The sequence below is a fragment of the Sceloporus occidentalis genome, unplaced genomic scaffold (assembly GCF_023333645.1).
Source record: "Sceloporus occidentalis isolate IW3139 unplaced genomic scaffold, rSceOcc1.0.p SCAF_157, whole genome shotgun sequence".
NCBI classification, from domain to species: Eukaryota; Metazoa; Chordata; class Lepidosauria; order Squamata; family Phrynosomatidae; genus Sceloporus; species Sceloporus occidentalis.
The window spans coordinates 801,616-818,472 of NW_028317137.1; the positions used below are offsets into that span (position 1 = coordinate 801,616).

Genomic DNA, 16,857 nt, shown 5'->3' on the forward strand with positions numbered 1-16,857 from the left:
GGATTAATATAGAAAGCCACTTTAAATATGGTGGCCAGATGGCCTGCTGCTCAGCCCCACTCAACACACTGAAGACAAAAACATGCTTTTGAGATTATCCTGTATTGCCACCAGCAGTGTTCGCCCATCATCCTTACACCCCAGCAGTTTTGTCACATTACCTACATGCTACCACCACCACTGTTCCCCTATTATCTCCATGACCCCCTAGTGACCCCTCTATTCCCCCATTATTGTCTTCTTGCCTCCCCCATTGCATTACCCCCATCATCCATATGCCTCCCCACCAGTCCCCCCCATAAAGTTTTCAGGCCTCCCCATCCGTATCCCCCCCTATATAGTCCTCATGCCTCCCCACCAGTACCCCCCCCGTATATTCCTCATGACCCCCACCAGTATTCCCCCCATATAGTCCTCATGCCTCCCCACCAGTATCCCCTCCCCCACCCCGTATAGTACTCATGCCTCCCCACCAGTATCCTGAGGGAGCACTGAAGACACAATTAGGAGAAGAGATATGTGCCTGCGTTGGCAAAGATGTTGTGCCGCGGTTATGGTGACTACTTCAGCCATGTTTTACACGACACATACACATTTTTATGTTGCTGACCAGTACGAGTGAAGTCCTGCCCTGCAGTATATACAGTGGCAAGAATAAGTATACAAGCTTTGGAATTACCTGGTTTTCTGCATTAATTGTTTATAAAATGCGATCTGATCTACAGCTAAATCACAAGCATCGACAAACACAATGCGCTTCAGCTAATAACACGAACAATGATTATCCTTCATGTCTTTATTAAACATTCACAGTGCAGGGTGGAAAAAGTAAGTGAACCCATGGATTTAATAACCGGTGAACCCATGGCAGCAATAACCTCAAACTAACGCTTCCGGTAGCTGCGGGTCAGACCTACACAACGTTCAGGAGGAATTTTAGACCACTCTTCCTTATAGAACTGCTTAAGCTCTGATACTTTATCTAATCCCAAGCTTATGATACCTTCATAAACCTGTGATTCATTGTCCCTTCGATGAGGGCAAGCTGTCCAGGCCCCAAGGCAGCCCAAATCATGATGCTCCTGCCACCCTACTTCCTTGGGATGATGTTTTCATGGTGGTATGTGGTGCCCTTTTTACACCATGTGTAGTGCGACATGTTCTTCCCAAACAATTCAACCTTAGTTTTATCAGTCCACAAAACATTTTCCCAGTAGCGTTGCATGGTGTCAAGGTGCTCTTTGGCAAACTTCAGAGGCGCAGCAATGTGTTTTTGGAGAGCAGCAGCTTTCTCCGTGCTGTCCTATCATGGACTCCACACCTGTTCATTAGTGTAGTTTACATATGGTAGACTCATAAACAGCGATGTTAACCAGTTCCAATGGTTCCTTCATGCCTTTAGATGTTACTCCAGCATTCTTTTTTACCTCATTGAGCATTCTGCGTTGTATCCTTGGAGTCATCCTGGCTGGATGCCCACTTCTAGGGTGCAGCCACAGTACTAAATTGTCTCCATTTGTAAACATTTTGTCTGACTGTGGACCGATAAATATGTAAAGTATTTGAGATTACTTTGTAACCATTTCCAGCTTTATGTATATCAACAATTCTTGATTCTGAGAAGTCTTCAGGCGTGGTTCAGATGCTTCTTGAAAACAGCAAACTCAAAATGTTTGAGTGTTTCCTTCATGTTAAAGTAGCTCTAAAACACAACTCCAATCCTTTTTCATTGAATGATCCATTTTTGCTACCTCCTGACTCCTATTAGCTTTTGTTGAAGTGATTAGCTAAGGGGTTCACATACTTTTTCTAACCCACACTGTGAATGTTTAAATGATGGATTTAATATGGAGAATAACAATACAATAATTTGTGTTTTATTAGTTAAAACAGATTGTGTTTGTTCATTACTGTAACTTAGATGAAGATCAGACCATATTTTAAGACACATTTATACACAAGGGCTGGTAATTCCAAAGGGTTCACTTACTTTGTCTTGCCGCCATACAATGTATAAACTCTCAGAAGGGAAATCTCACATTTAAGATCACTGACTGTCCTATAAATGAATAAATAACTTGAAGGCCAACAAATCTAATAAATTATTAATAGGAATATGAGAAGTGTTTGTACATGTTAATGTCCCTGGGTAATTTCTGTTAAAATTACCACTTTCATCCATAGTATAACCGTTAGATGACCAAGTAAGCCATTTTCCCCCCCAGAACACACATAGTTTGGCATGTTTCGGGTGTATGACGGATTCTCTTATGCGTTTACATCCCACATACTGCGGGGGGCAGCACTTTACATGTGTTGGTCAGTATCAATAGGTATTTGCTCCCAATACATCTGATCAAGTGTAATATTTGTGAATGAAGTGTTAGACAAAAAATGCATAACATATAACAAAAATTAACCCTTTAAGGGGCAGATCTGCAGCGGTGCAGAGTATTATTTTTTTTGGGGGGGGGAGTACATATTAAAACCTTAAAATATATTGTACCATTCAGAAATATAACAAGTACTAGGAACCTGAATAATATAGAATAGCAGGGGTGAAAAATTGGCTGCAGCTAAACTACAACTCCCATGATCCTTTGCAAAAGTAGTGTGAAACTGGTCATGACTCCAGTGTTCTAGAGTGCATCGAAGCCTAGAAAATCCAGAAAAAGCCCAATACTGTAGTTATTAGGTTGCTATTTTTTCCAAGGATGACCCCAGACAGGGTTAGGCAAATGCCAAGACCTCAAGGTACAGACGTGCGCAGCTAAATAATACTAAGTGGGGGGGTGGACACAACCATAATCACCCAATGAGCCGCAACCAACTTAATAACGACACCTTTAACGCGTCTGATCCATTTGTTGAAGTCCCCTCTTAGAGGGCGTAACCAAACTTGTGTGAATTACCAAACTTTGGTAGCTGCCAACAATCCCAAATTTCCGAGCACGTTCCTGGCAAATGGATTTATATCTTGTGTTTTGGCTGTCCTGGCAAATGCTTTTGCATACGCTGAGCCCGAAACGGCAGCTAAAAACTCACACATGACATCATAGATGTGCTTGCGTGTCTTGGAGTGGGCAGATCCATACATGACAGCACATGAGCTTACGTGTCCTGGAGAGGGACTGCGGGAAGCTGGTAAGTATTGTTTGTGTTATTTGAAATATGCTAAATAAAGTCTGGATTTTACTTTTTGCCGGTGAGTCGTTATTAGTAATTATTATTAATCGGTTGAAATACATGGTGGAAAAGCAGGCTCATAGGAACAGCAGCAAACGTATGAAGGACTGTTGGCGCAAGTGCATTGACCATAGAGGAATGTAAGGGCCGGAGGTTGCCACGGAACTGTCCTGTATCCGAAAAAGGCTGGAAAGTAGCATTTTTTTCCAGTGGCTCACTTCCCGGGAACGTATGATGTCACAAGTCACAATGGCTATTCTGTTGCAGTGTTTGAGGGAACTCCTCGTGTGGCATGGCGTTAAAAAATATATATTTTTCAGTATTTCTCCCAGTTCTATGTAACGCTGAATATTGTTCTCAGGAACAAACTGGAGATAAACATCTTTCTCGGCACTTTAAGGACATCGGCCTAATAATCTGACCAAGGAAAACTCTGGGTTTCGTCCGGAGACTCCGGGTAAACCGCTGGTAAAACTCTGGGTCACGAGAACTGCGATGCCGCACGCACCACTCTCCGCCCACTTCCCCTCCCACCACAGTGTTGCAATGTCAGCAGGACCGCCCACTGATGTAAGTGGGACCGCCCATTGATGTAAGTGGGACCGCCCACCGCTGTCAGCTGGGCCACCTATCCACCACACCTGGGAACCTTCTGGCTCTAGCTACCCAGAGCCCCCCTTTGCAGGAGGTCCCCCTGAAATCAGTGCCTACACCCCCCCACACACACATTACAGCCAAACAGGGGCATCTTTGTCTTAGGGGTGTGGTTAGAGGTGTGGCTAGGGGGTGGGGCTTTGCAATACATTTTTAGTGAATTAATTTTATTATACCTCTTGATTTTTAAACACATTTTCTGCTGTTACTAGATAACAGAGAAGAGAGACATGAGGAGAGGAAAGAGGCTGGATTTAGAGACAAATTAGGGACTGTCCCTCTTAAAGAGAGACACTTGGGAGGTATGTGAATATTAGGAATACCCTATCAGCACCATTAAAACTGTAAAAAGGTTTAAAAAACTGCTGAGGCTTCTCTCAGCGCGTCTACACCGCCCTCTAGCGGCCATTATCAGGAATACGCGCATTCTTGGTGTGGGGGGGGGGATGGGCCAATCGAACGGCAGGGTTCCTATCCCAGAATCCTTCGCGCAAGCCAGAGTGCCGCTGCGAGATGCGAGGGTGGATGCGGTAACGCGGCGCTGAGCATGCGCGGTGGCGCACAGGGCGGGTGGGAGGCGGAAGAGGAAGGGGTGGAGCGGAGAAGGCAGGCGATAGGTGAGACCCACACAGTACACATCTGCACACACAGCATCCAGCACTGAGCGCTGCATTCCCCACGCATACCAACCATGCTAAACACAGCGCATATAGTGAATATACTACCCCTAGCGTCCGGTGCCGCTCGCCAGTCTACAGACGCTGCAGTGACGCCGGTGCCTTCCTATGCAGGGTATATATATATGTATGTGTATATCTATATGTAACCATCTGTACTGCTCTCTCCTCTGCTTCCTGTATTCCTGTTAACCCTCTGTGTACACTGTCCTGTGCTACACCATCATGTATAGGGACACTGCACCTATAATAATGCCTGCTTACAACACAGGACTCACTCTACTAAACAGTGCTAAGCATATTTGGGGTTATCCATCCCCTTAGGCCCTGAAAGAGTTAATATATGTTGCGCACACACTTACGTCTAATTTAAGATGCAAGCATGTTCGGGAAGACATAGAGTAACCTATAGTAATAAATTACGTCACGCTGTTTATTATTTAATGTAGCGCTTTGGGGTTAAATGGGGCATTTTATTCTGCGTATGCTCAGGATCTTGTCCTTACCGATAGTTTACACGCTAAAGTACACGCGTTAATCATGCATGTGTACTGATCACTACTCTGCATGCAGTGGGGGTTGTAAAAGAAAAAAAGGCATTCTGGTGCAAAGTTTCAAAAGGAATCTTATCACCATAGCAACCTATGGACTAGTTAAGTCAGCAGGAACATTCCATTGGTTGCTATGGAGATAAGACCTCTTTTCAAAGCTTGGATTGTAATTACTTTATGAACTCGTACATCTCCCCAAAAGTTTCCTCTCCGCACGCTTGTTTCGCTCTTGTGACGCTCCCTCTGTGCCGTACCCCGTTCTAATCTCTGTCTTCTCTACTTTTTCCCAGCGGTATACGGTATCGTCTGCTAGTAAAGATGTTATCTTTGCTAACCCGGAGTCACCATTTTTATTTTATAATTGTAGAAATAGTGGCGACTCCGGCATGTCAGGTGACACGGAGGAGGTCACTCGCCTGCGTAAGCCTCGTTTCTCCTACGAAGAGAACCAAATCCTAATCAGAGAGGTCCGGGCCAACTATCCTCTGCTCTATGGGGCACAGAGCCGCCGGCTGAGCGTGGCGGAGCGCCGCCAAGTGTGGGAGGGCATCGCTGCTCAGATCAACGCCCTCACCAACTGGAAGCGCACCGCGCAGGAGGTTCAGAAACGCTGGAACGACTTCAAAAGGCGAACCAAAGAGAAGCTAGCCCGGGTTCCGCACTCCACCCAGAGCGGGACGCCAGAGGAGGCGCTGACTGCTGAAGAGGAGACAATTTTTGCCATCTTGGGACCAGAAGTGATGTCCGAGAAGGGCCACTACAGCTCAGACGCGCGGCTGAGGGGGATGGGTGAGTGTTGCGTTCCTGCGCCTTTACGCGTAAACAGGTCTACGTCGGAGTGTAGGTAGATTTACGGTATACAAAGGTTATTGTGTGCTAATCACTCGAGGGCATGTTGGCTCACCTACAGGTTTCATCGGTTGACTTAGATGGACATGGAGTTGAACATGGAATGCACCTTGAGGCGCTTGCGCGGATGCCGGGTGTGATTTTAGTGGGGATTAAGGTCATGGCTGGACCCGGCGTGATCAAACATCTCACAATGCACTTGCTTCTTGTTGATGGAGCCTACAAAGTTCCGCTAGGAGATCAGGATGACCATAAACATTGTAGCGAACGCTTGACCTCTTGTCATATATAAGAGCTTGAACCCATTCGCTGTTCTAGTTCAGGGTTAGCCAGCAAGTAACAATCCCACTGTTCTGGAACATGGACATGGACCACCGGGAAATGTACCTGCTGGCTATCCCTGCTCTACCTGATATGCCGTTGAGGAAGCTCCCCGCGGTGCGTTTATTCACATTCCGCCTGTAAGTTGTTTTGTATTTCGGAAACGTAAGGGTAGCGCCGTAGGAACATCAGAGGTTGTCCTTTATGATGCGGTCCACGTCGCAGATAGATGACTTGGGTCTGATCATAAAGAGGAGGAACGCCACACTAAGTTGTGTTAGTACTAAGTGATCACAGCTTTAGTTTATATGGCGCTGCACTTAAGAAAGCGACAAATTGCTTTCTGCTAGATTTTTGAGGAGGAAGTTCCAGGGATAAGAGGAGGAAATGTCAGGTCACCGTGTGAGAGGTGAGAGAGCCCACACAGAGCTGTTCTCATTTTTTCTTGCATTTAAACTAAACGGATGGCTTTTGACGTAGCCTGCATTTTGCGTGAAGTATGTGTTGCTCCAAGCTATTCGCGCCAGACCATTCCTTGACATATTACTAGAGCAAGTCAGCTTTATCTGGGCTACGGTGTCCTTATTCTCTTATTTTTGTTCTTGCTTCTACAGATTATCATCAGCCAGGCACAGGCTCTTCCAGTCCAGAGACATCCCTCAGTGGACCGTGTGGTAGTCAAGATGCTCCGCTTATGCTCCGACCCAAGGGTTCGCCTTCGCCGACGACCCAGCTCCACATTGTCCAGTTGCCTCACCTCACTCCTTCACCAGATCCGTCTGAGGGGCCTTCACCACCACCTCCACCTGGTGCAGGATCGCCCTTGCTGTCCCCTAACGGGGTCTCCTCACATTTCGACCCATCCGTTGCTATGCTGAGGGCACAGCAGGAGACCGCTGATGCAATAAGGCATCTTACCTATACGTTACGGCAGAGCATGGACCGCTTGACCAATGTCCTTGCAGCCATTTTGCCTCTTGTGCCAACGCAGCCACCAGCTTCACCGGCGGCCTCTGGCATTATGCCTCCGGTCTACTATCCAACAAAGACAGAGCCTGACACTGAGCCATGTTGCCCTATCGATTACGAAGAGGAAGTCCACCGAGGCGTAGCCGACGATGAGATTCAGAAGGTGATAGCAGAGCCCCCAGAGTCCCCTCCGCCTCCAAACAAGAGAAAAAGATTTGGGTACCTAACTCCACGTAAGAGGAGAGGTCGATGGAAAAGCCCATAGAATGTTTTAATGTCTCACCTCCTTGTGCCGCGTTGATGAGGGTGAGAATGGCCATTGTGAACTAATTCCCTGCAGTACGTCGGGGATTCTATAAACCTTCAGGACTTTTTTTTTCCTTCTCTCTGTCCCATTTGGGTGCCCATGGGAAGCTAATGAGCAACAAACCAACGGGCATCTAGCAATCAAAAGCTTGAACAGTAAGCAGCCGTGGGACTGCAGCCCACCCTTCCAAGGCAACCATTGTTAAGGGCATTACCTGCCGGAGGCTGTCTCGCTTTCATGTTTTCTGCCCCTTTCTTTTGATCCAGGGGTTGCAAGCGCAACTGTTTTTTAAGTCCAAAGTCTCCTTTATGTAGATAGCATGACGTACGATTATGGCTTAGATGTAGTAAGAGGTAAAAAAAAGTTAGAATACGGACACCTTCCGTATTCTAATCAGGGCCGGATTTCCCATAAGGCAGGTATCTGGGGCATTTTCTATACGCTCCAGGAGGCAAGTCTGTAGGCATTTACCATCCCTGACCATGAGTGGTCATAAAACATTTCCCATACTATGGTTATTTGCCTCGATCCTATTTTTGTTTTGCCCTCTTTAACCTCAAATTGCTTGGAGAACAAATTTACCAGTTACTATACTAAGCCACATTGTAGTGGGAAGAGGTAACTAAGACGTTATACACAGAGAGCGAAATACATGCGTAAAATATCAGATGAGTGATATTGCAAACTGTACGGGGGGGCACACAGGGGTCTTCTTTGCATATTATGTGCATTGGATTCTGACCGTCCAATCACATTTTTTCCTGTTCCAAATAGACTAATGTTTATGAGACCCAAACACGCTGCCCCCTCTCTGCCTTCTCTCTGGTATCTTCTTTGCCATATATACCGATTCCCACTGAAAGCAATATATTTGTATATAGAACCGTATACAAGCTGTAGATAGCACGAACCCCCTTGTTACGTTAATTAGGCACATTGTAATTAATGTGGGAGTGTTAATTATGTATGTAAATAACTACATATTAAAAGAAGCTGATTCATAACATGTTGTGTTTGTGAAGTCGCGCAGGTTTGGGCATACGCCTACCTTTATGCTAATACAGAAAGTAGGAGTTTGGGGATAGTGTCACCTTAATGGATTCCTCGGTGTCGGAGATGAACTCTCTTGTATATGAGGAGTTATATGGAAAGGCACCTGTCCCCGTCGGTATATCACATCTGCTCCAAAGAGAGTGTTAGATGAGTAGAACAGCCTCCCAGCAGAAGTGGTAGAGGCTTGGAACGAATTTAAACATGCCTGGGATAGGGATACGGCTCCTGAATCTAAGACGAGACCAACAGACAAATATAGAATTTGACCACAAATCAGATCTATTCTATGTCCTTACGGTGCAGCCAATGTATGCTAAATCCTTTTTCTGGGATGTACAGTTTATGGGGTCATGTGGGTACGACTTAGGGACTGTGCTCGCATCTTAGTTCCATGCAATTCGGACACAATGACAGCCTTTTCCTATTTAGGCTCGTGAGTTGCCATCAGTAGGGAAACTTCTTCTTATAATGAACTTGAAGTTGTCTCCTAAGTTAATACCGACCAGATATTGAAACCCCCTCTATCTTTCCTTCCGTAGTCGTGCAGCGGACAGCTGTTCTCGGTGTTATTTGGCTGACCTATGTAGTTCCCTTTGTCTGTCACTAGATGGCGCTGTGATTAACACTGAGGTTAATTAACCGTATGTTAAAATGACATTAAATAAAACTATAGGTAAAATTGGTTATACCCCATTGTACATCGCTACAGTATATGTGGGTGCTGTATAAATAGATAGATAACACTTATAGTTTTTCTATTGCTCTAGGGTGTCTGTGATATCGCATCTATATACATGTGATTTAAAATATATAATAAAGCCCATCTAACCAATTACAGCACCTTACGGCCAGCGCTTGCAGAGCGTTTAGCAGCAACCATATGCAATGACTACAGAGACAGAACTGAGGCTGGAACTAAAAGGGGTTTAACAGGAGTGAAGTTTATTTCGAAGGAGGGGAACCAGGAAGAGGCCATCATCTAAAAACTAGAGGGTCGGAGGCTTAGATAAAATGTAAGGAAGTTTTACTTTACTGCAAGGGTGGTGGGTAAGTAGAACAGCCTTCCACCAGAAGTGGTAGAGGGTAATACAGTGAGGGATTTAAACATGCATGGGATACGGATACGGCTTCTGAATCTAAGACGAGACCAACGACTGATTAAGGTTTGAGTCTTTACAGCAGGAGAAACGGGCGACTAGACGGGGAGAATGCGTCTGATCTGCCGTCAAACTTCTAGGGACCGTTTAAAGCCTGAGGCGCTTTCATAGACAATCAGTACAGGAGGAGAACCTTTTAATAACCCTAATAAAGAGTCGGTGTGATTCCAACCGAACAGCAGCCACAGGGCATGCGGACCACGGCAAACTAAGGGTGTGTGTGTGTGTGGGACATACAACAGAAATCATTTGTATAAAAGTATCCAATCAGTAAAACTGTGTGCAGTGGTTTAGAAACATAGATACATTTATTAAAACAAATACAAAAAATAGGGTCAGCTGCAGGGCCCTTGCAGCTAGACTCTAAAATAAATTGCATAAAATAACTTTCCTATAAGATCTATAAGAGTATCTCGTTATGATAAAATAAGTATAAAATGGGGAGGAAAAAACAAACAAACAAAAAAACTGGTTATTAAAATAACACAATATGCTCAAGACAGTTGATTATAACATCGAGGTAATGTCTCTCGTGTGAAATATGTACACATTGTTGGTTTCTATAAATATATCAGAGACCGAGTGGATGACGCAATAATATTGCTGTTTGTTATGTAAAGTACTTCAAATATAGTCCTCTGTGGAGAGAGTATTTCATATTATTCACAGTTTGTAGGTGATATCGCTTATCAGTGTTCGCTGTGTCTTCTGTGAAGACTTCCTTAGCGATCCTTTCTATGAAAATGTTTTTAGATACTGCGTGTCTTTATTATGATTTTTCGGGAGAATTAAATAGGGTGCTGTGCACCTCTCACCGTTAACTCGGCAGCGGCTAGGCACGGTCGATAAAGCCTACAGGGTAAGTGTGAGAGCTCCGCGGGACGCAGCATAAGAAGATCGGTGAGAGGTGCACAGCACCCTATTTAATTCTCTATTCAGGGACCTTATTAGAGAACAGTAATAGTTTTTACACTCATTTGCCTTATCTCAATACCAGTTCTCATTTGGTCCTACCCTCTATATTGTTGAGCTACCTATTCTGTTTACAGAAATCACTTGTAGCCAACTGTCTTAGTATGAGAATAGAATGCAGGTAGATCATAGGGGCCGAGTCCCTTCCATAAGTAGATCATATATATATATATATATATATATATATATATATATATATATATATATATATATATATATATATATATATATATGTGTGTATATTTATAATAAAAGCTATGCTGCGCGCCATGTGTCAGGAAACCCACACATCCATAAGCCACTTTGGTTTTTGGTATGAAATTTAATGTATTCATCACAAGAAATGTTAGCAGTTAGGAACTGGAAAGACTGGTTTCTCCTGCAATCCATATGCTTAAGTGGTCTTATCACCGTAGCAACTTACGGAATGGTTCAACATGCAGGAACAGTTCATTGGTTGCCATGGTGATAAGACTACTTTTCACGTTTCCCATGGAATTGCTCATTATATAACCCCCTGTGTTTTTCCAGTCACTAGGAAGCCTTCAAGCTTTTTGCTTTTATTTGTATTTCAGCTTAATGTTGCAAAAATATTTTCGTTGGTTTTTTTTCACTTTTTTTTCCCATGAATGCCTGTAACGCATATGATAGCTGAGATGTCCCTTTAAATTTCTGTTTTTGTCCCTTTTGCAAAAGAATGGGGTGATTATGGGAAACTATTCATTTTCTGGCAATTTTATGTTTATGGATTAAAATAGGGCCTGGCTCTTTAAGGCCAGCAGCCAAAAAAATAACACACATGCCTGCTGGATACACACGGTCACGCGTTACACTTTGCAGTCTATTTTGCCGTACACTTAAAGGAGAACTCTCCACAATTAAAAAAATATATATGTATTACTAGTAGCAAATTACAAAAAAAGTTTTAAAAAAATATTGTGCTGTTTGCTTTGTTTTGAATCTTTTCTAGTTTGTAGAATATGTTGTGTTTTTCAGGCGGCTGTATATTAGCTGATTGTATGAGTTCTCGCTCTGTTATCTGAGCCAAATCTACTAGCCAAACACCCCGGACTCCTTATCATACTGCCTGTGGGAAACAATAGAATGACTCTGTCTTAATCACCCAGTCAGACTCTCTGACTATTGAAAATCTCCAGTCAAAAAGTAAAAAAAATATTTGAACTTTAAAAATAGGTCCCAAACCCCTTGCGTCCCTCTAGAGATCAACAAAAAAAATACCCTTTCTTGCCCCTCGAAAGTTTAAAAAAAAAAAAATATTGTAGTAGATAAGGAAGAATTTTGCTCCCTTGTTGTTGAACATGAATCAAAAGTTTTCTGTATTTTTATACAAATGTTTTTTTGACAAATTAATCATAATAAATGACAGAAATGGATAGAAAGAGAAAGCCCTTTTATGTGGGTTCACTAAACTCGGAAACAGAGAATGATGGTTGAACAACGATATTCTAAAAATGGCAAAAAAAGCTCTGGCCAAGAAAGGGTTAAACAACTGTACATGTTGTTCCTCCCTATTATTATAATGTAAACCGCAAAACATAGAATTTGACAGCAGGTGACAGCAAAGACTCAAACCTTAATCAGTCCTTGGTCTCAGGGGCCATATCCCTGTATTAGCCTCTACCACTTCTGATGGGAGGCTGTTCCACTTATCTACCACGCTCTCAGTAAAGTAAAACTTCCTTACTTCCGACCCTCTAATTGTAGATTAGGACCTCTACGCACCCACGCACGCTAACGTGTATGATGCCGTGTTAAAAGAAACCGTTATGCATTTAAAACATGCCCAATAAAAAAAGAATCGATCATATGAACCCGGGGCCAATGAAACAGACTGTCCGTGGACCACATGACTTCTCCTAATATGTAACTTTTTAAACATCATCCCCCACTCAGAGTTGAGCAACCCCAAAGAGAGACAGTGTGTACTGATCCACCTCCCAGCAAATACCCCTGTGCTGGACTTTAAACTTGAAATATTAGCGACAAACCAATTGGGGTAACGCAGCCTCTATGCTAATAGCCCGGCGAGCGGTAATTCGGGGTGGCCCTCCGTCTAATCCTCCATTATATGTCCCATCTTCTTTCATCTTGACCAAAATTTGGAGATCCGACCATAGTTTAAAAGCAGCGCAAGAGGCTATAGGGGTCAAACCTATATGCGCAGCTTGGAGGAGAGAAGGGGGGGGCAGTTAAATACTTAAAGGGGATTTATTCCAAGGGAGGAGAACAAGAGGTCCTAATCTAGGACTAGATGGTCAGAGCGAGATGTAAGGAAGTTTTACTTTACTGGGAAGGTGGTAGATAAATGGATCAGCCTCTCAGCAGAAGTGGTACAGGCTAGTACAATGAGGGTATTTAAACATGTGGCTACTAAATCTAAGAGGAGACCACCAACTGTAGATATGTTGTCGGAGCTTCTGCTTCTTTTTATTTATATATATATATTGTATATTATATTGTTATTATTATTATTATTCCACCTCCAGAAAGATATATAGTTGAAATTCCGAAGACAACAAGAAAGGAAGGGGCTACTAAAACGCTCCTGATTTACGAGGTAAATATTGTCAAGAAAGACTAAAGGACAGATTGAAAGAACATGGGAGAGGGGAGTTACCATGGAAACAGGCAGAAAAGTGAGGTTTCCATGGTAACTTGTGCGAGAGTAATATTTTTTCAGTTTTCACCCATCTGTGACAAAAGAGAAGGCCGAGGACCTGATGAGGGTTACGTTTCTATGCAAGAGAGATCGGATGGGCACCATCGCAAGGGGTCAGGGCAAGGAGCCCAGCTGCCTAGGGATGCCCATAGGCGAGGTCAAGCTGGGCTTCTGCCTCAGCCCCTGCATTTAGGAAGCCCTGTAGTGCTGCTCCTTACTGCTTCATGGTCCTTCCTAGTCCGTATAAAGCGGAGAGCTGAGATATGAGGTCATATTTCCAAACTTTACTTTTTCCCAACGACAAATGGGCCCTTTAAAACCCAGAGGGTAACTCCAAGCCACCTCGCCTAAACCCGTACCCTCGTTCCTCCCCTGAGACTTCGGACCGGGCCCACCGTTATTACAATAAAAATTGCTCTTCCATATTTTGCGGCGCTTCGTCCCAACCTTGGTTCTCAAATCATTAAAAAAAAATATATAATGGGTACGTGAACGTAAGATTGAACGTCATATTTGTAAATAAGTAGATTGCCCTCCAAAACCTCTCGGCCCTTTTCTGCCCCTCGGTGACAGCCCATAACAGGCAAGCGGAGGTGCGATGTGTGTTTGGCATAAGCGTATTTACACAGCGAGGAAGGAGGGAGAGGAGGAAGGCGTGACGGCCCGTGAGACACATATATACCTGTGCGAGAGAACACAGAGGGTCTCACAACTTATACAAACTTAGCCCGGACTTAAAGGCCGTACACACGACAAGTCCCAGAGCGGAGACCATAAAGACAGCAAGAGAGGTGGCATTTGGGGGCAAGGGGCAATGAGGATGGAGGGGCAAGAGATACCAGAGTGGGCATCGTATTGTCAGGAGCCGGTGGAGGTAAGTGGAGGCGGCTGACCAGGAAAGTGGGGTAGAAAAGATGGAAAGAAAAAAAAAAAAAAAGACTCCAACCGGGACAATTTGGAATGTTGTTTGAAACACAATCGCTGTTGGAATATGGTCTTTTAGCCCGGAAACCAGCGGATACAATAATATCAAACCCCAAAGCATGTTTTCCTCTTGCGATTAAATGGTGGAGACCTGTGGCAGTGTGTGCGGGGGCTATTGGCCCTGCTTGATTTTTTTTTTGGCAGGGAACAGGTTAACTGTTCTGTATAGAAGGGTGCATTTCTACTGTAGTGTAAGGGGTTAAACGCTTCGTATCGCGGTAGACAGGGCTCCAGTTCCGTAAGGCAAGGAAAGGGTTAACTGTTCCGCACAGCTTGCCTTCCCACACAGAATAGATGCATTTCCACTTTACTGTCAAGGGTTAACGGCACTGTGTACCAGAGCAGGGAGTCAGGGGTTAAAGGTACTGTATAGATGCTTTTGACTTACAAAGGGTTAAATTGTGTTTCATTCTGTATCTTGCGGAGGGGTTGCCGTGTCTTAAAGCGATTCTACAGACTGGGAAGGGGTAACGGTGTCTATTTCTTTATTTTATAGCTCGGGAAGGGTTAAACACGCTGTACCCAAAGGGCAGGACTCGTGTTCTTCAGTGTGGCTATGCAGAGGGTTAAATATTCTGCATCCTTTTTTTATAGGAAAGGGTTAAAGCTTGGTCTCTGATATTTGGGCTACATATCCTACAAGTGATTATTTGACCAAAGGAGGTGTGAAGGTTTACAAACTTCTGTCTCCCCAGATGGGGGTTAAATGCGTTGGTGATCGTTTGGAAAACAATGAGTTAATTGTTCCTATGGCTTTTCTGAAGCCACAAATGTGTTAAACCTCGCCTGGCAAGGCATGGGTTAAGTGATCCCGGATTTAGAACAGGTTACACATATCTGTGTATCTTTCTATTCCCCGAGGGGGAAGGGAGAGAGAGAGAGAGAGAGAGAGAGAGAGGAGAGATGGAAGGAAAAGGGAGCTAAGAAAGTATGTTGAATGCAATAAAGACAGCAAGTAGGCAGGGGTGCAAATTTGTACTTGGGGGACTTTTCATCAATCGATTATTAATTGACTCCCCCCCTTCCAGATCTACCCCACTGGAACCACCATGGGGCCCTTGGCACCCCTCAACTCATACATGACTCTGAATACGGTGGGACTGTCGACCCCTGGCCCATACCCTGGATCATCTTCACCTACCACAAACCCAAGCCAAGGATATCAAGCCTATGCATGCCCCAGTCGCCCGCGGGAGAGCCTGAAGGCTTACGAGAGGAGAACAGCGGCCCACTCCAAGCCCCCGTACTCCTACATCTCCCTCATCACGATGGCCATCCAACAGGCCCCAAGTAAGATGTTGACACTCAACGAAATTTACCAGTGGATCATGGACCTGTTTCCCTACTACCGTCAAAACCAGCAGCGGTGGCAAAACTCTATCCGCCACTCTCTTTCCTTCAATGACTGTTTTGTGAGGGTGTCCAGGGCCCCTGATCGACCTGGCAAGGGCTCCTTCTGGGCTATGCACCCAGGATCCGGAGACATGTTTGAGAATGGATGTTACTTGAGGAGGCAGAAGAGGTTTAAACTGCCAGAAAAAAACAAGCCGGCCTCCCGTACCACAAAGGACACGGAGGCTAACCGGAGCCGGGAGAAAGAGAGACTCGATGGAGAGAAAAAGGAGCTTGGAGCATGCCAAGGCTCTATGGTGGAAGACAGAGAGGGTGGGACTGTTGCAGGTGGACATCTTATGGGTTTGGACATTGACGAGCTGGTGAGAGATACCCATTACGACTTCAGCCACCCGTTCTCCATTAGCAGCCTAATGGGGGTCGGGGAGCAGAGTCTGATGGGGTACAGGATCCCAGAGGCGGCCGGGGAGGGCTCGAGCTTCTTCCAGGGTGTGTATACCAGGTCCCTCCTAAACGCATCATAGTTCTTCTCTGTGTGAGGATTTGAGGAGCCTTGAATGTCAGACGGTCAAGAGTGGCCAAGTGGATCCATCGCTTTGTCCTAAATCTGGTATTTTACAGTTCTGTACGCTCAATAAACCTATACGATGGTTAAATAAGCAATGTATACATGTTGAAAACCCCCACTTAATGTCTATCCCATGGGAACTCTGCGGGTCTCATCGGGAGACTCCGGGTGAAGCTCGGCATCTCTGGCTCTCTGGGTGTTCAATCGCCGGGTCGCAGGGGGGTGGCATTTGGGCACGCCCACTCTGCCCAGTTCCCCTCCCACTCCCATACAAATTTAAGGTGTTTGGAGCCAGCCCTGCCGACATGTCAATAGCCCTGCCCCTCACAAAGCCACTCCCCCAAAAAGCTGGCAGTTCCCAGGTATGCTAACCTTTTAATCAAACAAGTTCCTGATGGCTTCTGATTGGCTCAGGCAGCCTTTGTAAGGGTGAGAGAGGAGAAGTGAGAGAACTTTGGGACAGGAAGTTGATTAGACAGCACCGGCCCTGCCACACGCTGCCACAAACACAGGGAGCTGTATAGGAAATATATGTTTCTCACAAATGTCTCCAGCCAAAGTAAACTTTCAAAAAAT

At 44.8% G+C, this 16,857-nt stretch overlaps 2 protein-coding genes across 2 annotated transcripts; both read left to right on the forward strand.

Moving 5' to 3' along the window:
* Window positions 1–5,454: 5,454 nt before the first annotated feature.
* Window positions 5,455–7,472, forward strand: LOC149280240 (myb-related transcription factor, partner of profilin-like). Its single transcript, XM_089500602.1, has 2 exons — window positions 5,455–5,857; window positions 6,853–7,472. Exons 1-2 carry the CDS (start codon window positions 5,455–5,457, stop codon window positions 7,470–7,472), a joined length of 1,023 nt encoding a protein of 340 aa, XP_089356728.1.
* A 7,937-nt stretch (window positions 7,473–15,409) lies between these two features.
* LOC149280241 (hepatocyte nuclear factor 3-gamma-like) lies at window positions 15,410–16,237 on the forward strand. Its single transcript, XM_089500603.1, has one exon. The coding sequence runs from the start codon at window positions 15,410–15,412 to the stop codon at window positions 16,235–16,237; it is 828 nt and encodes a 275-aa protein (XP_089356729.1).
* The last annotated feature ends 620 nt before the right edge of the window (window positions 16,238–16,857 follow it).